The 25,152-nt window shown below is 36.1% G+C and overlaps 2 protein-coding genes and 1 pseudogene across 12 annotated transcripts in view; 1 reads left to right on the forward strand and 2 right to left on the reverse strand.

Annotated features, from left to right (window-relative positions):
- LOC139970080 (uncharacterized) overlaps nt 1-25,152 on the reverse strand; it is a 496,120-nt gene that overhangs the window by 267,180 nt on the left and 203,788 nt on the right. The gene's annotated exons all lie outside the window — the stretch shown is intronic.
- LOC139970329 (uncharacterized) lies at nt 329-8,922 on the reverse strand (annotated as a pseudogene).
- The window catches only part of LOC139970032 (uncharacterized), a 445,342-nt gene continuing 444,113 nt past the window's right edge, over nt 23,924-25,152 (forward strand). For 3 of the 5 annotated variants that reach the window (XM_071975597.1, XM_071975596.1, XM_071975598.1), the window contains exons 1-2: nt 23,924-24,242; nt 24,555-24,611. In XM_071975597.1, the coding sequence (XP_071831698.1) occupies nt 24,212-24,242; nt 24,555-24,611 (88 nt within the window). In that variant the 5' untranslated portion in view covers nt 23,924-24,211. The remainder of the gene's footprint in view (nt 24,243-24,554; nt 24,612-25,152) is intronic. The other 2 variants (XR_011793893.1, XM_071975595.1) reach the window with 2 other exon arrangements.

Below are 25,152 nucleotides of genomic sequence, written 5' to 3' on the forward strand. Positions count from 1 at the left end.
ATTAAAAGAGAAGAGAGGCATGTTTCATGAAACCTGTTAATCAATATCTATTCAAAACATCAAAGAGACATCTTATATTATGATAGGCCTAAGGTTTATGTGCGAATTTGTGTTTAAACAGTTAAAAAATAGATTTAGACCTTTTTTAGGTTCCCAGGTGCAGCAGTCTATAGAGACCCCCCCCCCCCCCCCACTGCATACAAATGTTAATAAGGTCTGTTGAAAATACTCTCTGCAAGGAAACAGGAGATCACATCAAATTCAAGATATTCACCCTCCCCCCCCCCCTTTAAACAAACCAAAAGGAAATACAAGAACCCAAATTAAGTTAAATAGACAATAAGTGCAGCCAAATTCAATGCAGCGCGTTCATTCTCAAACTCACTATGCTTATACACGACCAAAACTACAGTATATTACATATTCACAGGTTTTCAACAAGGTAATACGACTAAACATGTATGGTTGATTGTATTGTCACCCTGCTATAATAGCTTTTATGCTTAACATTACTAGAAAAACAAGTCTCTGAAAGTATCAAATATTTTGTTATGGAGGTGAGTAACTACTCTGATTCTCTGATGGTAATATTACATAAGGTTACTCAGTATTTTAGTATCGATGATCATTCTTTTATATCATTCACTGGAAGACCTGTTAGGCAAACTAGCAAAATACACTTAACCATATGACATTCACAAACTCACTATGCTTATACACGACCAAAACTACAGTATATTACATATTCACAGGTTTTCAACAAGGTAATACGACTAAACATGTATGGTTGATTGTATTGTCACCTTGCTATAATAGCTTTTATGCTTAACATTACTAGAAAAACAAGTCTCTGAAAGTATCAAATATTTTGTTATGGAGGTGAGTAACTACTCTGATTCTCTGATGGTAATATTACATAAGGTTACTCAGTATTTTAGTATCGATGATCATTCTTTTATATCATTCACTGGAAGACCTGTTAGGCAAACTAGCAAAATACACTTAACCATATGACATTCACAAACTCACTATGCTTATACACGACCAAAACTACAGTATATTACATATTCACAGGTTTTCAACAAGGTAATACGACTAAACATGTATGGTTGATTGTATTGTCACCCTGCTATAATAGCTTTTATGCTTAACATGTCTAGAAAAACAAGTCTCTGAAAGTATCAAATATTTTGTTATGGAGGTGAGTAACTACTCTGATTCTCTGATGGTAATATTACATAAGGTTACTCAGTATTTTAGTATCAATGATCATTCTTTAATATCATTCACTGGAAGACCTGTTAGGCAAACTAGCAAAATACACTTTACCATATGACATTCACAAACTCACTATGCTTATACACGACCAAAACTACAGTATATTACATATTCACAGGTTTTCCACAATGTAATACGACTAAACATGTATGGTTGATTGTATTGTCACCCTGCTATAATAGCTTTTATGCTTAACATGTCTAGAAAAACAAGTCTCTGAAAGTATCAAATATTTTGTTATGGAGGTGAGTAACTACTCTGATTCTCTGATGGTAATATTACATAAGGTTACTCAGTATTTTAGTATCGATGATCATCCTTTTATATCATTCACTGGAAGACCTGTTAGGCAAACTAGCAAAATACACTTCACCATATGACATGGAATCTCTGTTACTACAGCAATCGCTCAACAAATATTGTACATCACTTCTACTCTGAACCGCTACTCCATGAGCGTGATTCATACATTTTCCAAACTATTTATCTCATCTTTCGGCTGCAGATTGGTGTGCAAAATATTCCAATTACCATGTAACACTAAAGCGATCTTTTATGCAACTAAATATTGAAAGAGCATCTACCTTCCATTCACACCTGGTTGAAGAAATTTTGCCAAAATATACTAGAAGCATTAACAGCAGACTTGTCTCAAAACTCCTTAAGATGTTGTATATTTGGACATCATGTCCCCGAGAAATGCCGTAAGGAATAATTTAGGAGATGTTGAGCCACCTTGACTGTATTGGTATTCTGACTAAACACATTTTTGTGTTAACGAACCCAATTTTACCCTACTAAGATGACCAATGTTTATTGTTAGTAGTCGATACCGGGGCTACTAGTACTATACTCTACTGTGTAGGAGTTGCCTCCGCATAACCAAACCATGGTGATATCGATGTTGAATAACTTTTAAAAAAAAGGGGTTAAATTGGATTGTTGACCCTATATTTCCTATTTCTCAAGGTTACGTTAAACAAATGAAAAAATATTGAGATCAACTTAAGGAAACACATATTTTTACTATGTCAACTGATGGTGGACAACAAAGACAGCAATCAATGGCCCATATGTAAATACAAGATCTCATAGAGACATTGAGGTAATGTACATAGCAACCGTGTCAGTTCTCCTCCGATTCAAGTGAATCTTCTGTGTTTTCATCAGAATGAAAGTGAATCTCTGGAGCCACACTAGATATAGCTAAATCAAACCGGGATTTCAGCTGATCCACTAACACTCCTTTATCTGGCTTGGGCACTTTGGCAATGCTTTGTGGTCTGACAGGGTTCTGTACTTCCTCATAGGCAATCTTCCCTTCAAACCCACGTATGGAGTTGGCCATCATCTCCTGCACATAAGACTTTCCTTCATAGACCTTCTTCACGACCCATTTACGTTGAGATTTTGAGTATGACATGGAATATCTTTTATCTCCAATTGCACCTGCTGATTTTGCACCCCTTTTCACAGTGGCCTGCTTCCTGTTTAGATTTTTGTTGTGGTCTAATACAGCAAGATGCATACGAGCCTGCATATGTGGGTAGGAATACTCTATCCTCTTCGGACAGAACTTCAGCAAGCTGTTGTGGAATACCTCCAATGCACCAGTGTGGCAAGAATGTACTAGATGCTCCAAGTCTTTCAGAATGGTTTTGTTGAGGATGACTTCTTGGAGAGCAATGTGGCTTGGGGATCCAGGCTTCAGCCAGCACCTCAATCGACTCTCATCTTCTGAAAGTGGGGTGTGCCCACACTGGTGAAACTGTTCACCATCAACCCATGTATGAACATTAACAATATGTTTAAGAATTGATGTCCACATCTCACGTAGCATTTGTGGATCTTGGTTGCAGTTTTGGCAGCACCACCACAAATGCAAGCAGATAGAATGGATCCAAGGTGATAATGAATCATGGTCCTTCTTCTTGGCTTTGGAGGTAAGCTTCTTCCGCACAGATTTGGCAAAGTGCCAAACATCAAAATTGTGGGTGATGTGCGGATATTCAGTTCTTACGAGCTTCCTGATTCCAGCATGCCGATCTGTTGCAACAAGCGCTACTTTGACTCCGTTTGACTCAATATGGTCCACACATTTTTGAAATCCCATCTTCTCCATGGCAACAGAGCTTGTTGTATCAGAGACTTGCACTAGCTCTGTATGAACAATTTGTTCTGTTTTAGAATTCATCAGGGTGTACGAACAGTACTTCGCATTATAACCCGGAGAGTCACATCTTCCATCACCTGACAGCCAAATGCCTTGCCCATGGAGTTGCTGGAAGATTTCCTTCTGGTGCTCGATGTACGTGTGATTCACCACAGGTACTAAGGTGTTCATCAACGTATTGTAGAACATTGACTTTCCAATGCACTGCACCCCCATAAAGTTCATGCATTGTTCAACTTGTGAGAAGGAACATCCGCTGTATAAGATGGCAGCTGCCAGTAAAAAATTTCCACAACAAGTGGTTGTGAAGACCATGTTGTTATTTCATGACCATTCAGGCATGTCATTTTTACAGACACCATTGTGCCCTTCACATATTTTGTGGTCTCAACAGCTGTTGCCATACATTTGTTGCAACGAACTTTCCCAATAAGATTGTCCAAACACTGTTCAAACACAATGAACTTCCTCTGTTTTATCAGTCTATCCTCCCTGCTGCTAAACCCTTCTTCTGACGTGTCGCTCGAACTTGCATGTTCTTCTCCCTCTGAGGGTGCATAGATGGGACTAGATGCAGGTACTGATGAAGAACTGCTACTTAAGGGCTTGCTTACGTCACTTCTCCCAGAATCCTGCAATGAATAAATAGCACATATCACATATTTTGTTTTGACTGTAAAATTTGTGAGAAACGTCATTCTTGTTATAGTAAACAAAGATTTGTGATTCATGTTAATGTGACTGCTTCCAGCAAAAGAGCACACATTGCGATGTTACATTAACATTTAGTTGCAGGTTCTGGAAACAAAGCTCCTGTCATTCTTCGCCACTAGTAACCTAACCATAGTGCACTAATGCATGGTGATTTTCAAGATAAAGCATTTCAAAGTATAGTAAGGTATTGTATAATGATCTGACCTACTACGTGGTGAGGTTGCACAACCTTGGCAGCAATAACACTGGGAAAACGTGTATGCGACTGCTGTATCAACAATGAAGGCTGCTGCCCTGACATGACAACTGATTGGCTTCTTGTGCTCAGTGTGGTATACTACATTTCAAATGTGAGATCTGTCCAAAGATTCCCATCTTGAGATATCATGTTTTCAATGTTTGTCAAATTGATTCCTGCTGACACCTAATGACCTTTGACCTCCACTTACTGTACTACGAAAAGCTTCTCGCACCTTAATGTGATACACCTATTATCTGTCCAACCTTCCCTTCTTGAGATATGGTATTCATCATTTAACCCCTACTGACTGCAAATGACCTTTGAACTCCACCAAAATCAAAAAGCTCCTTTTGCTAAATGTGGTACACCTCATTACCTCATGTATTGGAATGTCTTAAAAATTTCGACATTTGGACATGTGCCACAATATTGCAAACTGAATATGCTGAAATGACTATATCATTACAAAATACCTCAGAAACACTTGCAATTTGTCGAAACAACACATGAAAGGAAGAAAAGAAAAGAAAGCTGTTCTCCTTACACTTGGTGTGGTGGTATTACTAGCAGGCCTTGCTGTTGAATGTAGTGGAGATATGGGGGATGAAAATTTTCTGGCATCGACTGGACAAGGTACTTTCAAGTACGTGTTTGATTCTAGCGGTCGACCAAAGAGTGATGCTATGTCCAATATCTGTCTCTGAATCTACAAAATATGGGCAATTGTGACAGGAATATAATGATATCAATTCTCTAACATAAATAACCAAATATGTGAAGGAAAAGGAATTTTGTGTATCCTGATCAAATCAAAAGCAAAAAAAATTGATGTTTCAGTGATACAATGTTGCATATTTTGGTGTAGAATTGGTCACATTTGTAGTGAGGCTTTGCAACAATGTTATCAAAGCACTTAGGTTACATATTGAATAGTTTTCTTCAAAAAATGACAAGAAAGAAAATTCACAATAGATTAATCTGAGCACAAATGGTTTTCACATTAACAATGTCAATGTTCTAGATTGAATAGATGAATGAATAGATTTGATGATGTGACCTTTGTAATGCACCCCTATAGAAAGACAGTAGGACACAAATACTCAAGAGATACATTTACATTAAGTTGTTAACCATTGGAGAAATGTTTCCACAACACTTAACAATTGACAATTTGACTATATACTAAGTCCAAGAATAGAAATTTGCTGTAATGTGGGCTGGTGGCAGAACAATTGATTTAAATCTGAGTAACTGTTAATACCCACCACAGGAGGTGACACAGGAGGAGATGTAATGCCACTGCCTTCTGTTTCTGTGACTGGAAGTTCATCATGTACATCATCCATGGGAATCTGAAATCATCAAAGAGCAGCATGTAATTGTCTTCCATGAAAGTGATGTCATATTCCTATGTTGTTGTATGCATTGATGACTTGTTCCCCCCCCCCCCCCCCAACATAGCATAGGTTAGGCCACCATGAATGAATGAAGAAAAGATTTGGTATGAGAAATGTTCAAAAAGGTACAAGGAATGAAAAGATGGTGCACAAGCCTGAAGGCTATTGCAAGCACTTCATATCAGCATATTGACTGTAACAAAGCTTAATTTTGGACTGATGATTTGAATTTTGGTACACTCAAACCTTCCCCTTCCCCCACAAAAAAAGTGTTTCTTGCAACAAGGTAGGGCAACACTATTAGCCAATCCCTAAATAGCATATCCATTCAAATTTCAAGATACAGTTTGTAAAATGACCTCAGACATTCAACAATTCCAGCTTTTACAAAACCTATTATAAACATTAAATCTCACCAGACAGTGCCTAACAAAACAAGTTGAAGTTGGGAAAGAGGTATGTAGTGAAGACATATGGTTTGAAAGCACTTACATCAAGTTCATTTTCACTGTCAGCAATTTCAGTGCTGAATCCAAGATAATCATGTTCAGGCCCAGGTGGTGGTGGTGGTACAGTGTTGCATGATGTTCGGATGCTTCTAGTGGCTTGAGGAGGAGTCACCTGGATACCAACATCTCGGACAAGACGAGTGTAACTTCTTACAATCTGCATAATAACAACAAGAGCTTTTAGTAGCATTGTAGCTGTTATAAGAAAGGCTTTCACTAATAACAAATGTAGCCAACACATCACAAAGTAGCAACATGGTTATCAGAAAAAGGTTACCAAAAATCACTATATCAAGTACTTCATGCATAAAAGATGTACAGTTACTTTTATCAGATTCATTTACTACAATCTACTTGAATGGCTTTGCTCATTTCCCTGAATATTTCTTTAACTTACCCTCCTTGATTCTCCGAATCCATCTCCAATCTGAAAGTGAGTATCATCATCAACCTGCCATGTTGAACAAAAACATAATGGTTACAAAATGAAGTCAAGGAAAACTGTCCTAATTCTTCATGCAGACATTGCCTGACACTTAATTATCATTATAAAGCAAGTACTGTATTTGCAAATACATAATGTTCCATTGCAAATACAGTAGCACCCATGTATACCAGCCTATCAATAAATGGATAAATTAAGATTTAGTATGAATTGAGGAGATACAATTGCTGTCCTTGTAGGTATCATAATTCCCCTAAACTGAAACTGAAAAAACATGTTCCTCTATTATCTGAGCTATCTCAATGTGTCAGAGATTCATGCTGCCCAAATAGTGTTACATTAAATATTGCATACTGTATATGGTATCTAATCCTCAAATATGATAAAGGCCCCCAAAAATGACAAAAATGAAGGTGTAGGAATATTTTCTGTAATGAAGGAAACCTTGCCAAAGCTTCCTTCCTCTTCCCAAACAATATAGCCGATAGGTCTAATGGCAGTCATTTAAATCTGGACTACAGTTTAGTTTGCACTAAATTTCGCCATGTTATTTTCACAAGCAGTTCAACCATTTGGTTAGATTTATTGTCAAAATAAAATGGCAGTTACCCATTGTGTAGCACCAACAACAATTTCTGCTTCTGGAATCTCAGCTGAATCAAGTGGAGCTGATTTGACCTTTGTGCCTTTCTTGGGTTTTTTGGCTGGGCTGAGGGACTTCAAGAACTGGAAATGATGAACAAGAAAATGTTGCACGATCATTAATGATGCCTTTCAAATAGTGAAAACATTGTCATTTATTCTGTACAGTATGGGGATATTCCTGTAGCTTAGAGATGTATGGTAATATGATAAAAATACTGTAAGGAAAATTTGGATTGGTTTCGCAATGACATTGAGAATTTGTATTTAAATTTTCCTGTAACCAGGATGCCTAATTGGGCATTGAATTCCAACACTGCTACTCATTTATACAGAGTGGTAATTTTCTGTGAACAGGAAATATTGAGCATTCATTCCTTACACATATTAACAATGTTATGACTGTAACAACTCAAGGATTGTTTTGGGATTATCGGCCTGAACAAGTCCACAGCACCAAGAAAAAATGAATAAAATTAGGCTTTGCCCTAGTAAACATTTGCTGGATTGACTAAGGTTTGAGCTGACAAGGTATTACTCTATTGATCGTACATGGTCAACTATGCAGTGTAGCCTACAGTAATGGCCCTTGGGACCACTTGGTCAGAACTAGGCCTACCTGCATCAAAATTAAAAATGCGTTGCTCAGGAAGGTTGGTTAATGAACAGTTAACTTTTCACTGTGTGAGCATTGTTTACTACAAATCGCAGTTGTTGACAAACCTAAAAGTTTATCATTTTTCCCACAATGTACAGCCCACAGGTCTGCCAGTGGACCATCATTTCAGACTCAGAGATCTGTGAAATGTGCAGCAGCATTGAGCTCCTCATCCTATCAGCCTCATATCTATCTACAATTGTAACAAACAGATAAATTAAATTTGAAGCAAAAATAAGGACTACTTATGCTAGGCCTATCCAATGTTATTGTTATGTTAGTTGAATGTGTAGAGTGTTGCAGTTGTGAATGTCTTAGGTACTGCTGCAGCCCTGGGTGAATTTTGTCAAGAAAGCACTGCAGTCTGGCAGTGTGGTCTATCATAGACCTCAAATGGCAAAATGAAATTCAGACGTTGCAAAATTTCATTTGTTATTGATAATGAATCAATGAAAACATAGCCTAAAATACTACCCAATTTTAGTACAATAAAAAGACAAAAGAAGAGACATGATGTAGGCCTACATAATTTAACCTAAATAAGCCTAGGCCAAGCTACAGTAAGGTTAACATATTTAAATTCAAGTAGGCTTATGGTAAAGGCCCACAACTTGGGCCAAAGTGTGTAGGAATTGCAAATTTACAAAGCTAAGCGTAGGCCATGTATGGACACGGCTACGATTTTGGTTTGATCGCCATAGCCAACCATACGTAATGATGTATAGCCTAGCATGTACCTACCTCTTGTCTTTCTTTTGACTGGATCCGTAGTTCTGATCGAGATGGTAATTCTGACCCCAAGTTTGGTAAAAACGAAAATACTGTTGGAACCGATCCCGGCTTCAGTTTTTTTTTTTGGTTTGGTCCCAATTAACCGGGCCTGCATGTCATCCACATAACATTCCGTTGTAAAATGCTTTTCGCAAACTACGCGATCACGATGGTACTCATATTTCTTGTGATCGAATTTGTCTGTTCCGATCGCATGAATCCACCTCCTACATAGTTCATAGTTTTCCTTACTCTTCTTGGGGTTAGGAATACTAAAAAACGAAAGTTTCTCTCCCTTTTCGTTTACGCATCCACGCACATTACTACATCCAAAAGCCTGGCACTGAGGCATCGTCCCACAAAAGGACTTCGCTAACCTGCCTAGCTGAACGTAGTATCGGGGAGCTTAGGCTTCGTAGAAAGTAGACTATACCACACAGTACTGTAGTCTACACGCTAACATCCATCTTCGTATTGGAGCTGAACATCGTAATGTAAACAACGACGAGTCTGCTATTCAAACTTATCTTGAGTGACACAAAGACCACGAAATCACCGATGTTCACAACACATGGCGGTTTGATGAGTTTTTAAAAACATATATAATTTACAAGAAATTTCACCGGGAATTAAGGAAGATATTAATCTGTATACAAACGCGGTTTTGTGGCGATTACTGTAGGTTCTGTTCGAAGCGTGGGTTATGACGCAATCTGCTATGGCAGAGCTGACGTCACGTATTGTACTGTTCAAATGATATTTGAAATGTCTATCCATAACGATTAAAAAATCGTTTCTCTGTCAAACGCAATATTAGCGTTCTCATACTTTGACAACATGTTTAGAAAATTATAATCATTTTTTAAGGTAACTTTTTTTGGCCACCAGCCAATCCTTTTAAGTCAGCAAAAATATCAGGCTCCAAACGGTTGAAATTACCTTGAACATTAGGTCTAAGTAGAAGCAGTTCCTCCCTTGAATATCGTAACAGTAAACAGTTCACAGATGTTAGTAGAAGGAGAAAAATCACTAAATGTTAAATGTTATCATCATATCAAAGACTGACTGTCTACCGTTATACCATTGATTGTGTTATTCAAAATCATACTAAAACATTGTCTTAGACATAAATGAATAAAAATGACATATTTTGTGTTTTAATCCAGTTCTTTGTTCCATTATTATGATATCTAATGATGTTTCTTTGAAGACAATAGGAACACGTGACTTTGACGTATTAAAATAAAATTTTAACATAATAGCAAGGAAGATAATGTTCTGTATATTTAACATGAACCTTAAATGCAATGATCGGCTCTCCATAAATGTTTTTCATCTTTTTGTATCGTTATTTTGCTGCTTCTTATTAATGATGTTGATTCATGATTACTGAATATTCATGATCTCTTCATTATTATTCAGTTTTTGTCGAATTTGCTTTAACTCAATTGGATATTATGAAGCCATAAAGTGTACCAATATAACCCAAGCCCCGTCCCGCAAAACACATATTTACATAACTATACAACACAGACTAACAGATAAATATGGAAAAAATCACTGCGTTGCAGTATCTGTTTATTATATTACTTTTTTCCAAGGAAATAATTATCCCTTTATTTGTAATTGTTCTTGGTATCTTCTGTATTTCTGCATGCTTGTACAAATATACAATTTTTACAACCAAACACACTTGTTCCCTTTGAGGCGATTCTGAGTCTCTCATTGTGATACAATTACAACCGATTCATCCCTTTTATCTGTTACTATATGTCATAAATTCATCTCGTAGGATCTTATCATGAAATTATTGATATCAACATTGTTATCTCTATGTAACATGTAGTCTATGAACTAACTTGTAATATCAACCTCTAACTCTGTTGTGTCCTGCATCAAGGTCACACAGAAGGTTATGGCTATACAGTAACGATCAACATAGGTGGGGCTGGTATATTTGCAGTTGAGATAAAGAAATTCTTCTCCTGATAGAAGTGTCGCTATCGCTCTATGTGCCGTAAATTTAAGCTTTCTCTTCAAGTTCATCCCAAACTTTTCTAGACACAAATGTTGTTCCCCCCTGACCTCAGATGACCTACAGAAATTTTGCGAAACCGGTAGATAATATGTACAAAGTAGGTATGCTTCTGGCCTAGTGACGTAAGTTCAAATATAATTTGATTTCATTCAAACCAAACTAGAATCTGTTAAGAACTGTTAGCTGCTCCAAAGACTTGTTTTTATCTGTAATCCAAAGGCAGAATGTTTTGTGTCTCAAAGTTCAATGATAGGGTAATGATTGTTCCTAGTTATTTTTGAATGTGTTTAATAAGTCAACGTACTGATAATGATCATTAAATTAATAAATAAATACAACAAAACACACATCAGAGTTCAAGATTGACAACACGAAAGTCACTCTCTATTTGCACGACGTAAGGAGTATTTGGTTGTATAACGAGAAAATTTGACTGGAAAACTGGCTGATCTTATTTTACGTCAGTGTTTTAATAAGACCACCTACTGATAATAAACACGTAAAGGAATAACACGAACTTAAGTACAAGTTTAGCACAAGTGAAATTAAGTTGATTGGCTGGATGGGGTTGGGAATTTTGATTAATTAGCATATATGACGTCATGATCAACTGTTGGTGTGTAAGATATGCGGCACCACATATAATTCACGGGAAGATTAAAGTGGAGGGAAGGGGGAATGGAGGGGGGTGGATGTATTGGTGTGGTTAAGTTCCATTATTTACCTGTAGTACTGGGCTACATTCGCTTCAATATTTTACTATAAACAAAAATGAAACAATGTTGACGTATGTGAAGTATATTTTTACCCCTCTTTTGGGAGTTGGCGGGAACATTGTTTAACAAGAAGAAATTATAACGCAAAAAGTTAGTCAATCCATTTCGAGGGTGAGACAGGATCGGCATGGAAGTGAAAGGCTTCTGTTACCGGAAAGATGTTACAACCTGATCATGTTGGGTTAGGTTATAAGTGAAAATAATTTAACATTTAACGACGCTTTAAATTTTACTTTTGTGCTTATTTGTAACATTTTATTTCGTCTCCCTAGGCAAGCCATGTAAGGTTAACTACTATGATAATATAATCAACCTATCTAACCATGTGGCTGCGGCCGTGCACCTGCTGAAAAAAAAATTGTTTGAACTAATAATACAGGATAAAACACATTTGTGTTATCTGACACAAATTTAGTGTAAGTTTTCACTGCTTTATTTACAAGCATTCTATATGTATGTATTATTACATCGTTTAATGTTATCTTAATTAACCTGAAGTTACTCTTTAGAAAACGTTACTTTACACATCAGTGATGAAAAGAAAGTGTTCCTCTCTTTTAAACCATAAAGCAGCCGTATTACGATTTACCAAGAATGTTACCAAAATCTTCAGAGTATTCAAAATTAGATGTAGTTAATCACAGTAAGGTATCTTGTTTTAAGTCGGTTAATGAGAGCAATTAATAAAGTACATAGAGCTTGTAACCCGTCGTTACCAAGCTATTTCGTTTCCTAGATTAAATCCTTTGAAGAACTGAAGATGAACTGGAAATATCCAAACTTTAATTTACTGTTTGTTTGAATTAAGCATAACAATTTTAACGAACAACTTTGCTACGGTAGTCCTGAAGCGAATAATAGATTTATCAAAATCATCCGAATTATTTGTATTAAATATACAAATAATAATCTACTTGGCCTAAAACGAAATAGTCCAACGTTACAGACTAACATTCAATCTAATAAAATGCACTTAATATATATTGCATTCAACACGAAACCGTTTCTCTGCACTGACCTTTACAATATCAGCATTGATCGCCGCACAGTTATCATATCTCTGTGAATAAAGCGTACGAGCGCCCTCTTAAATAATAAAGTTTGAATCACACGGAAGAAGGACACAACTATCTTCTGATTTTAACAAAGGTATCGTAAGATGAAGACTGTGGATTTCTGTCAGGATAGTCATAGTGAGGTTTATTACGATCATCCATGTTTATTTGATACAAGAAGGGCCGCCCTGACGTTCATTTGTTGTTGATGTTTACAATAATGAATATTCAAAGAACATAGTGATATAGATATTAAACATCAAAAGAAACAACAGTGGAACCAGAGTAATGTACAGCTTACTACCTACCATGAAAGCTATTTCCATTCCTCGGAGGTTGGGGCGGGGGAGTTTTGAGAGATTATAAACAATTTGATTTCGTTAAACGTTGTATATATATACATTTACAGGCTGAATTGAGTTATAGCTAAACCATTCGTTTGAACGATATGTTTATGATGGGAGTTAAAGGCCTAACTTGTTTTTATGTACAGAATTTGATCAGGATGACTATCGAAATTTTCCTCGTCATGGACATTTGGCAAGTATGGATACAAACGATTATTCAGGTTAATTAGTCAATAATCTAGCATTTTGAACGACAAGCCTGCATTGTCGGTCTAAAAACCTTGATTTAAAAAAAAAAAAAAATTAACTCCGATCATTAAGCAGATTATCGGTCTGATTTGAAACCGATAATCCAGTTTTATAACCTGGAGTACTGGTTCAAAACAAGACTGGCATCGAGCAATAATCCATTTTTTCCGACAGATTAAAACTTGAATATATAATGAGTGAGTTTTTTCTTTGTCATACACGTGTTTCAGGAATACTTTCGACATGCGAGTAAACATCCGGTAAGATTAGCATAACAATACGAGTAAAATTCGATTCTGAATGAGATGAAAACCGCAGGTGGTTTTAGCTTTGTGAAACATTCCAGGTCCATATGCTCTGTTAGTCATACAGTATTGTATCAAGATAGCTTGAATAGGCTCGTTGCTCGTGCATAAAATCGAACATAAGCAATTGAACGTACGGAGACTGCTGGTGATAGTGTAACCATTTAGTTAAATAATATTTTCTTCAAAGGCATCGTTTAAAAGACACTGCAACCTTCTCATCGTGCTCTCATCCATTGACCTTTTTGTGCAAATTATTCTCGTTGGATCAATATCCCAGGATTTTACCTTGTGAATATTTCGCAAGAATTTCGTAATCCAAAGTGATGTACTATGAACTCGGGATCAATAGTGTTCAGAGACATATACATCTTTTCGAGGGCTGAGAAAATGATTACTAATGAAGTAGGATTTAATTTTTCGAGAGGACTGCTTTGGTTTTATACCTCCCTGACCTCCAAAAAGTTTTTGGAGATAACAGATATTGGATGTCAAAGTATTGTCACGTTTATCACTCGTCATCTCATGTAAGTACACATTCCAATGGAAATCTGTGTTAATATTTTAAATCTGGAATAAACGGTATTAGTTTAAACACTAGCAACAGTTCACTTCTCACTCACCTAGGTTATTGTCACATCAACATCCAGAAATAGTATTCAGAATAGTTAACTATAACTAGCCAATGATTTGTTTTTAAAAAGAAGCAACTTTTAATGACCTTTATTATAATTAATTTTGATGAATATTTAAATTTAAATGCCGGCTTAACAAGTAACGGCCTAAATATTTTTAGGGTTAAACATGATGAACATCCTCCGATGATCAATCACCACCCAAGCCCGAATTAAATCAGTGTTCCATCAGCGTTATCTATAAACAGAGCATACAGATCTAGCGTATCTAATAAGTTCCCATAATCCATTATATAGGCATATACAGGCTTTTTACCACTGAATTTACTTGACAGTGGTAATTGTCGAACGTTTATTTCCAGTTTGAAGATGACAGAAATTATAATGATTAATTCCTGTTAAGTTTTATTTATTTAATTTCCTTTTTAAACATGACATTATTATACTTGAAAGAAATTGGTACTTTATGAACTTTTTTATTCTCCGCCCCAAATAGCGTAGTATTAATTGTGAACTGGTACATGTTTTTCTCCAACAGACCTATATTAGTTGTAAGTAAGGTTTAACGATACTTTTAAAACTAAAGATAAAGCTATTTCCTCGGGTATTTTTTACAGCCAACGCTTTGCAACTAAGAAGTTCCTAAATACTTAATCTGTGGATAAAAAACCTCATGATGATATTTCTATTCGTGATCTCATTAACACTATCGGTATTACGTAGGACTATAAACCTAGTCCGCTGGTATTTAGTAGCAAACTCAACGGATTCGAGGTGAAATGTTTTTTTTTTTAATAAACATTATAATAAGTCCTTCCCCGTCCCTACCGATCCTGCTTAAACATTCTTATGTGATGTGTTCGTTTCTAGTTTAAATGATAGGCTCAAGTGTCGAGAATGTCTGACCACCTCATTATTTACAGAAACTAATGTAATGTTAGCGTACAGTGAGACACTTGACTGCGGTATCACAAGGGATGCACTTATAATATGTATGTTTTATTTCACATTATTCATTAAAAATTGTTATTGAAAGAAGAAAGGAAAACATAATTTATAGTATCTATATTTCAATGTTTATTTTGAACTTACGGAGCTTTAAACAGAAATTGCTAAATACAAGTTATCAGTAACAACTTTGCCTAAATGCTGCATTCTGCGTTGAATGTTTCACCATCCGTTAATATGTATTGTGCAACTGACCTTTACAAGTACAACAACGTACCTAAATAAACGAATATATATGATACTGCAATCTACTAAAATAAATACAAGTGAAAGAGTTCGCACAATAATGCATTACTTTTAACTGTGTGGGACACAGACTTATCTGTACTGGACTAAACGCTTCGCTATTTGGGAGCAACCAACTGGTTGTTAATTGTAACCATTAGTAGGTCTCATAGTGTGTGAGTATGAATAAATGAAACGATACAACAAACTCAAAATACAGATGGAAAAGTTTTCAGGAAGTGAATAAGAATAATTTAATCGCACTAATGATAAAGAGGTCGCGACGAGGAGAGCATCGAACGCACATTTGTAATAGCTAAAGTGTTACTTTCTTGGATATCCACGTTATTTATTTTTATAGTAATCAACGTTAAATATAATTGTTTTGTGCTTTATTGTGGATTACACTGGAGCATAATGAATCAGACTTGGTATTATTGTATATAGTCAATATATAGTTCATTATACGCAAAACGACGATTTTCGCAACATTGTTATGATTAGTTTGAAAATGGTAGATGGAAGACTTCTTAAATCATATAAAAGATTTAATGGAAGTAAGAAACTGGTAACTTCATCCATGTGAGTATGTCATCACATTATATTATGTTTCTGTACGTATTATTACATCATGAATGTTTTTCTTCTCACGGAAAATAGTCATTTCTATTATTTCGACGTACTTATTTCAAGATCCAGACTAAGTTTAGCAAATAATATAGAGTAATAGATTGTTTCACAAAACATTATCCCTCCATTTACTAGAAGTAATCCTATTATGTTTTCTCTCTTCTAGTAAAATTCCACCATCCGACAAATACTATCATGAACCATAAACTATGTTTACAAAGCGCCCTCAATTTGGTATACTATGACATGGGGCTTATGATGATTATGTAAATATTGAATAAATATTAATCTTACGTTATCAATTTGTCAATAAAACCACCCTCCCTATAAGGGTCATAAACAGACTTTAAGTCTGGTCCAATACCCTGGCGAGTGTTGTTAGTAAGTAAATGTCAGCACAAAGTTCACAAAACTTGTTGTTGACATTGTGTAAATATATCTTTATTGCTTACAATAAGAGGAGAAGATAAGGTGACTAGGTTATTAAGTAGTCAGCTGAAAAAAAGATTAGCCAATCAGCGACAAGCAGATTTGATATAGTCGCTGATAATATTTACCTGTGACAATGATCAAACAAGTCACCCTCGGTACGTTTATTTTATGGAAAAAACGTAAATTGGTACCTGGTACAAGACACGGATCCGCAAACTGGACGGGGGGGTGGGGGAGGGGATGTACACGTAGTTATTTGCAACACCTTCCGTGTAGACCAACTTATAGACCTCATTTATGTCAAATAACTATGCCTCAGAATATCACATTTCACGTCTAAAATGTTACTTTTCTGGGGAGCCTTTTCTCAATCCCGAATTCACCCGCAGGTCGATTGACAGCAGACGATGCAAGACAAATGTCAATACTTCGAAGCTATCCTTTACACATTACACTTGAAAGTACCGTATATGCGATCATTATTCGTCTCTAAACATGCTATAGAGTAGTCGAATAATGGCCACTCATATCTATTATGCATTACTCTGCTACCCTAATATCATTCCCCTATTTTACACATTATATTGTCTATTTATCCATTATTACTGTCTTGACAGGCTTTGAGTACTTTTGAAAGCATTTATTGAATTTAAACTATTGACATGCTTCCGTTCATTAAAATCCTGTTCAGATTAAAAGAGAAAGAGCAAGTAGTTTTGGCGGCTGGAACTGGACTGATCTGCTTTACAAATCTAAAAGTGTGGTTAGCTTGATCAATTGTAATCTTATTTTTAATATGATGTAAATATTCAGTACTATAGTCCCATTGTAAAATGTACATCATGAGTCATTGTTACTCATCAATATATCATATTACTACCCTATGTATTTCAAACAGTGATTTATTGTAACATATTGACACGATCAACGTCACTCATACATTATTACCAAAGATTTCTTATAGAGCTTCTACGCTCGATATCTTTCTGCGTAGAAGCAACGTATTTGCAGTACTAGAAATAACTTACATGTGTAAAACAAATATAGTGTGTGTGTTCACTACAAATATATTGGGCTAATATCGATATCCGTATTCAAGTGGTTATCCCTTACACCCATCCTCTTATAATATGTACTATTTCCCTCTACATTGTTTACTAAACGACACAATTGAAGATATATCACAATGTGTAGTTTGTAAACTACGTCTAAATGAAACTTAAACAAATTTACACACAAATGTGTGTCAACGACATGGTGAATAGTGTAAAACAGCATGAGCACAATCTGGACGAATAGAAGTGGAATAACAAGAAGAATATGATACATAAAATAAGAATTTAGAGTTGGAAGTACGTTGCGACTACTCTAAAATGTTTCAAGTTTCTAGATCTGCGGTAAATCTTTATTTTAGAGGGCGCTAGACAATTTCCCTAGGTCAGTCTCTTCGCGGAAGTTCTTTCGGAAATACTTCCGTGGCTTCTTATATCTTTGCTTTTTGTTGCTGTTGTTGTTGTTGAATTTTTCTTCCGCCGAGAATAAACTAATGAGTGCGGTTACGAACATTAAAACTGCTGTTGTTGTTAAATATAATCTGATAGTGTCATATATGCACTAACTAGCTTTAAAACTGCCCTTATTGGTAAAAATAATCTGATAGTGTTATATATAAACGAACCAGCTTTAGGAGAGAACAGATCATGTATTATTTTATTTCAGATTCCAGATAGTCAGCTCGCGCATACACAGCAACGAGGCTCGAAGTGATCTGTTAACACGGTATATGGCCCTGGATTTCCTTTTTTTTTTTTTCTTTTTTTTTTTGGTGGGGGGAGGGGGTTGGTTGGTTTTCTATTAATTATCTTAGTGAATGTGTCGGCATTGGAAAGGGGCCTTACGAAGAGGAGTTACTCATTTGAAACTTCTACCTCATTACGGGTGCTTAGTTGCAAATGGTGTTAGATATACAGGAGAAGACAATGATCAAAATCATTCACTTTCTTTTCTACACCTCTGCGTCGTCATACAAATTCACCCTGCGTGTTCGTATGCTTGTGAGTGTTGTTCATTAACGACATCGTATTATTTTAAAGCATAGTTTTGTACACTGTACAGATAACGCACATTATGACCAACAGTCTGGACTCTACTAGGACCTATAAGACAGCACCCTCGGATAGGACGCTGGAGAGCCCCATTGAAATCAAAATGACTCGATCAAATATCAAACGACTTTTATACTGTGAGTTCATTACATGGCGTGTAGAACTTCAAGTTCATCATTTCTTGCGAGACAATAATAATCAACATATCTATTTAATGTGACAATGTTTCAGCAACTTGATCCTTCAAATGTTTATATGTATTCTAACAATAACCATCACTTTTACCATAACAAACCTAATCTAATATCTATAATTTAAAATCTTACAACAAGTATAAGGAGTCATTTATATTAGAAAAGAGCATTTCATATTACAAAGAGGGGCACTTTTGTGAGTTGTAACTTTATTATTATAATTTAATTTTAATTAAAATTGTAAATTGAAATTTATTATCATTTAATTTCTTTTTTATTACTTAATATCTAACGTCCCCTCCCCCCCCCTCCCTCCCTCCACCAAACATATCGCTGTAAGTTTCATGTAAGTGCTCTGAATTAGTTCAATATTACTATATGGTTGTACCAAAGGGCTGCCGTCGAAGTAAATGGCAGTAAAAAGTTCACAATGATACTTGTTGCTGCCACTATACAGTGTACATAATCTTCAGTAAGGTCAATGTGCAACAAAGACATGCTAAGTACTCTAAATAATCAACAGGAAAGGATAGCCAATCAGAGACAAGCAGAGTAGATTATGTATTTGATAATATTTACATTTATATAATAAATATCAGACAATCACCCCTAATTGATCAATGGAAAGAGTATTATTACAGAGGAGGTTTATATACAAATATATATAAACCACTTAAAACAAGTTAAGGTTAGGTTTAAGCTAACCAAGACATGACGAATTGGACATTTCATAGCTGTATATATCACATATCAAGTTTTGGTTTATTACCATAAAGGTGTCATTGTCTATAATTTGCTATAAAACTCAAATAATGGTCATCCATGTCCACTATTTATAATTACAAATCTATTCCATTCTAAACATTTCCCTCTTTATACATTATCTATCTGAGCCCATTTTAAGCCACTTGATAATCGGAATTATCCACTGTATCGGATTATCTGTGACATGATACACCCAATCAGACATGGGCGTACACACGGGTCACCCCTTGTACCCATGGAAAATCTAAGCATTATACAAACAATTATACAAATAATTACTCAACATGATACGCTCCTGCACTCCGGAAAAATAATGTTTTCGATAAGACATGAATATCAGAGAAAATTCAAAATCTGAAAAGTGAAAATGACCCAGTTCAAGACCCAGGATTCCCAGCAGGGCATAGAATACATTTCGGAGTAATTTAATTGCTTCCTCTAACAGGTGTTTTCGTGCTTTAAACTCTCTACAGACAGTGGAGTAGCCAGAAGGGTGGGAAACATGGGGTGGAGGCAGGGGAGTTTCCCCTACCACAAACATTTTCGAGGACGAAACGGGTTAAGAACTAAAACAAATATAAAGGCTAATAAACTTTTTTTTTGATGAGGAATGAATATCATAAATAATCGATAATTATGAGCAGGGTTGTCACCAGACCATTTTTAGAGCCGGGTGATCCGCGGGGTTAATTACAGTTAAGCTGCGTTTTGCACTGAATCGCGCTAATCTTTACCAAGTTACTTATTGGCGGTACTGTAGGCTAATTTGTGCCGGGCGGTAAGGCTGAAATTGACCTTGAGTACCGGGCGGAAATTTTGAGAGCTGGGTAGCACCGCCCGGCGCCGCCCGGCGTGGTGACAACCCTGATTATGAGAGAATATGAATTAGCCATTGAGTACACGTGCATGGATACATGGAATGATAACGGAATTGACCTCAGTTTTCATATTTTCTAATAAAACGAACGAACATAATTTGCCTATTGTGGTATGTTTATTTGGGTCCCACGTGACCTATTCCTGTTCATTGTCTCCTTATACAGTGTCAGATGGTTTAATCGAGAAGGTGGAGGGGGAGGTTGGTGAACATCGAAGACAGTGGGACATGTATCAAAATATCGCTAAGATTATGTCCAAGATTATAATACGGAAGGAGTGGATGACAGGCCATGGCGTATGTGACATTTAATTTAAGGGGGAATACCGCCAACATCTTGGTGAGAAACTCTTCTCTGTGAAGTACGTATCAAAATTTCAGTAATTAGCGTTTACAACAAAGGAGCACTTTTTAATAACATATTTTCATAAATTTTTCAACAAAATGGCACCTTTAATACTTGAAGGGAACTTTTATATTACAAAAATTGAAAAACGTTCTTATTTTATAAAAAAAGGAGCATTTTTTATGATAGGAATCAATACCCAGGCAGACACAGTAAATGACAGAACAAGATTCGCAATATTGGTTGTTGTCATTGTATGACTTAGATAATCTTCAGTACGATCATTATTTAAATGAGATATGCTAAGTAATTTAAACACAGGGATGATTAGCCAATCAAAGACAAGCAGAGTAGGTTAAGGTTCTCATAAAATTAACATACAATAAAGACCTAACAATCGAATTCACTGAAAATGTATAATTATATCGATGTACACAACAAGATATAAAAGACTGAGAAATCCAAAGCTTTACCTGACACATTACAATAATGGCGGTTATAACCATAATCAGTATACATCATTGGCAAGAAAAGTAGATTTATGGTCTTCCATATATACTTTTGTACACTTGGATTCAACTACTTCCCTCAAACATGTCTCCTCTTTGACACATCCTATATACTTGAGCCCATTCTTAGCGTCTGTATACCTCGGTTAGTGTACTTGAGCGAATTCTCAGTCACTCCATGCACCATATTAGAAATTTGCATGTGGTACCGGCTTGTCGTTTCTAATGTAAACAACATTTATATTTATGTCACTGATATATCACCTGCGTATATGCCTGCCTATATACGAACTATTGTGTATTGTAAATGTGTTTCATCGTTAATATCTACAGTACCATAGCAACTGAAAGAATAGCAACACGAGCCTTCTTCCCTCCCCTACCCCTCCCATTCCTTTCCCTCCCCTCCCCTAAATTGTGTTGAAAATTGCTTGCGTTTTATAGAACACGCAAGCAAAGTCGTATGCATAAGAGTTGATGTGATGTAATGATAGCACCGTTTTGCATCTAAGCACTCTTACCGAAACACCTGACAAAAGGAGAGGGGGTGATCAGGGGGATACAGTCTGGGGGCCTCGCAATCGTATTGAGGGCCCGGGAAAATATGGAGGGGCTATACAAAAATATGGGATATGTGACCAGTGTAAAGAGAGGGACAGGCATTGTCCTCGGGGCCCGACCTGGCTCCCGACGCTCCTACAGTTGAGTGCGAAAGGGTGTGTGTGGGCGTGTGGGCCATGGCCCCATCTCGGATCGTCAGTCGGAGAGAAATGGTTCAGTCTTTGGATTTTTGCAATCAACCGGGTGAGATGTGAACCCTTTCTATGGTTGTATCATCACCCCTCGCTTTACTAAAGTATTTACAAAAATAAGTAACAAAAATTAGTAAAACATTGCGTTGAGAGTTACTTATATTGACCTGCTTACTAGTGTAACTATTCCTCAGAATGAACAATTTTTATGTCTAAATTTTCATTCTATTTTCCTGGGTGGAGGATCTCCACAACCAAACCTCATAACATTTTATAACCCAGTACAGTCCCCCTACTCTATAAAGTACAGTCCCACTACTATAAAGTACAGTCCCGATGCTCTATACCTTACAGTCCCCCTACTCTATAAAGTAAAGTCCCCGTACTATATATAATACAGTCTCCCTACATTATAAAGTACAGTCCCACTACTCTATAAAGGAAAGTCTTCAACTATATAAAGTTCAGCCCCCCTACTCAATAAATTACAGTCCCCTACTCTATATAGTACAGTCCCATAATGTATAAATTACAGTCCCCCGACTCTAAAAATTACAGTCCCCCTACTCTATAAAGTACAGTGCCTTACTTTGTAAAGTACAGTCCCCTACTCTATAAATTACAGTCTCCTACTCTATAAAGCACAGCCTCCTACTCTATAAATTACCGACCCCCTACTCTAGATAGTCCCTTACTGAATATAGTGTACAGTCCCCTACTGTATAAAGTAAAGTCCCTCGACTCTAAAAAGTACAGTCTCCCTACATTATAAAGCACAGTCCCACTACTCTATAAAGGAAAGTCTTCAACTCTATAAAGTTCAGCCCCCTACTCCATAAATTACAGTCCCCTACTCTATATAGTACAGTCCCATAATGTATAAATTACAGTCCCCCTATATTATAAAGTACAGTCCCACTACTCTATACAGTACAGTCTCCTACTTACAGACCCCTTACTCTATATAGTACAGTCCCTTACTGTATAAAGTACTGTCCCCGACTCTATATAGTACAGTCCCCCTACTATATCAAGTACAGTCCCCCTACTTTATACAGTACAGTCCCCTACTCTATAAATTACAGTCCCCGACTCTATATAGTACAGTGCCCATACTCTATAAAGTCCGTGATCCGCATCTGCTTCTAACTTATCAGTAGGGAGTTTTCATTCCCACCACCCCCCCCCCCACACACACACAAACACAGCTTTCATATCCTCTGCACGCCACTGCGCTATTGCACCATACTATGGTCTAACTGGAGCATTGTAAAGTTTTTGGAATGAAAGAAAAGTGATATTCTCATTTTTCTCAAACGATTTAGAAATTAATTGGACAATATCTAAACCTTTTCATACAAATACAGAGCATTGATGATGACTTTAACTATAACTGAGTTATTCCGTTCATTGAAATCCTGTCTTACTGAAGTCTATCAACAACAAAGAACTGACAGGAACGATCAATTTGAATAGAAAAAACATTGTTTGGTTCTAGAACGGGACTCGAAACACGGACCCTTGCAATCCTAATGTTACTTGTTAGAATCTCGCTCTAGCTCCTTACACTACACACTATTTTGTCAAATTGTTTATAATTTCTTTACTTTGTCCATATTAGTTTAATGAACAGCGGTTTAACGTTTTTTTTTTCATAAACGAATCTATAGTTTCTTTTCAAGATATATTCAGAGTTGTAGTTTCATTCACACAGTTTACGTGCTTTACAGGCATATTAAGCACATAGGACAAAGTACATCGGAAACTTACAATGGTTTCGTATTAATAGACTTAACTGAGAGCAATGCATATACGTACAGCAGGAACCTTTGAACGTCTGATATGACAGAATAAACACAACAAGGCATAAATATCAGATATGAATTGTATCATCAAATAAAGTCTTTGATTGTGTAAACTATAAAACATGAACTTTGAAACCAGTTACAACTATAGACTGATTCCTACCGATATCTATTTAGCGTCCAGGATCGTATGTTAGAACGTCACATGACATACACGACGCCATCTTGTCAATTGAATGTTCTTCATTCCTGTTTCCGTATGTTCTTCTTTCGTGATTTTCATCTGTTATTTTAAGGATTAAAGGATTCTAGACTTAAATTATACTCTGGATGATAAACCTACAAAGTGATGATCGTACTGGTAAGTCACGTACAGCAGACAGTAATGGTGTAAAGCTATATATGTACTGATATACTAAACACGTCATTAATAACACAGGCTATGTTAAATGTATGACATCAGCTTACTATATAAACATGGCGTCTTTAAAGCATTTTCAATTCATAAGAATTATAATTCATGTCTGTATATGATCATATTTCAAGGTTGGTTTAAATATTTCATTAATTTGAAGGGAATAATCTAAAGCTCGTGTTAGTCAAACTATTATGATGTAAATCCTGGTTATTTAAAAGTTCATTCATGCTGTTACAGCATATCTCTTCCAACCAGAACATGTGCTATCCTTCCACTTTATTGCTGTCAGACCAGATCATAAATATACTAACAGTGAGTCATTTCGAAACAGACATTTGTAATTATAATACTTTCATAGCAGGCCTTGCGCCTTTAGGCTTAGGTCCAACATAATTGAATGCACCGGGATGGAAATCATTAATAGATTCCTCAAGGTATGGGCTTATTTTCAGCTTGCAATTATATGCATGAGATGGATGCATTTGTCTTACTTTCTATCCGTACGGAACATGGAGTAAATCATGTGGGAAGAATATGGACCATTGAATCAGTTTTACTAAGATAAATCATGTGGGAAGTTCATGGAACATGGTATAAGTTTAAAAAAAACCTTACCCGGTGGAATGTGGTTATTGTCAGTAAAACCACAGTAAAACGTTACAGTATTCTTCAACTTTACAAACTTCCTGATAATTAGGAATAGTATTAAAACAATACAATAAACAGATTAAGTTCAAGAATTGAACTGATTTGTAATATTTTTTGTTTTGTATGATAGCAATCACGTGACTGATATTTTTGTTTTATCAGGGTGACCAGAACGATGCATTGTACATGTTATTTTACTGAAATT

The sequence above is a fragment of the Apostichopus japonicus genome, chromosome 7 (assembly GCF_037975245.1).
Source record: "Apostichopus japonicus isolate 1M-3 chromosome 7, ASM3797524v1, whole genome shotgun sequence".
In the NCBI taxonomy this organism is placed as follows: Eukaryota; Metazoa; Echinodermata; class Holothuroidea; order Aspidochirotida; family Stichopodidae; genus Apostichopus; species Apostichopus japonicus.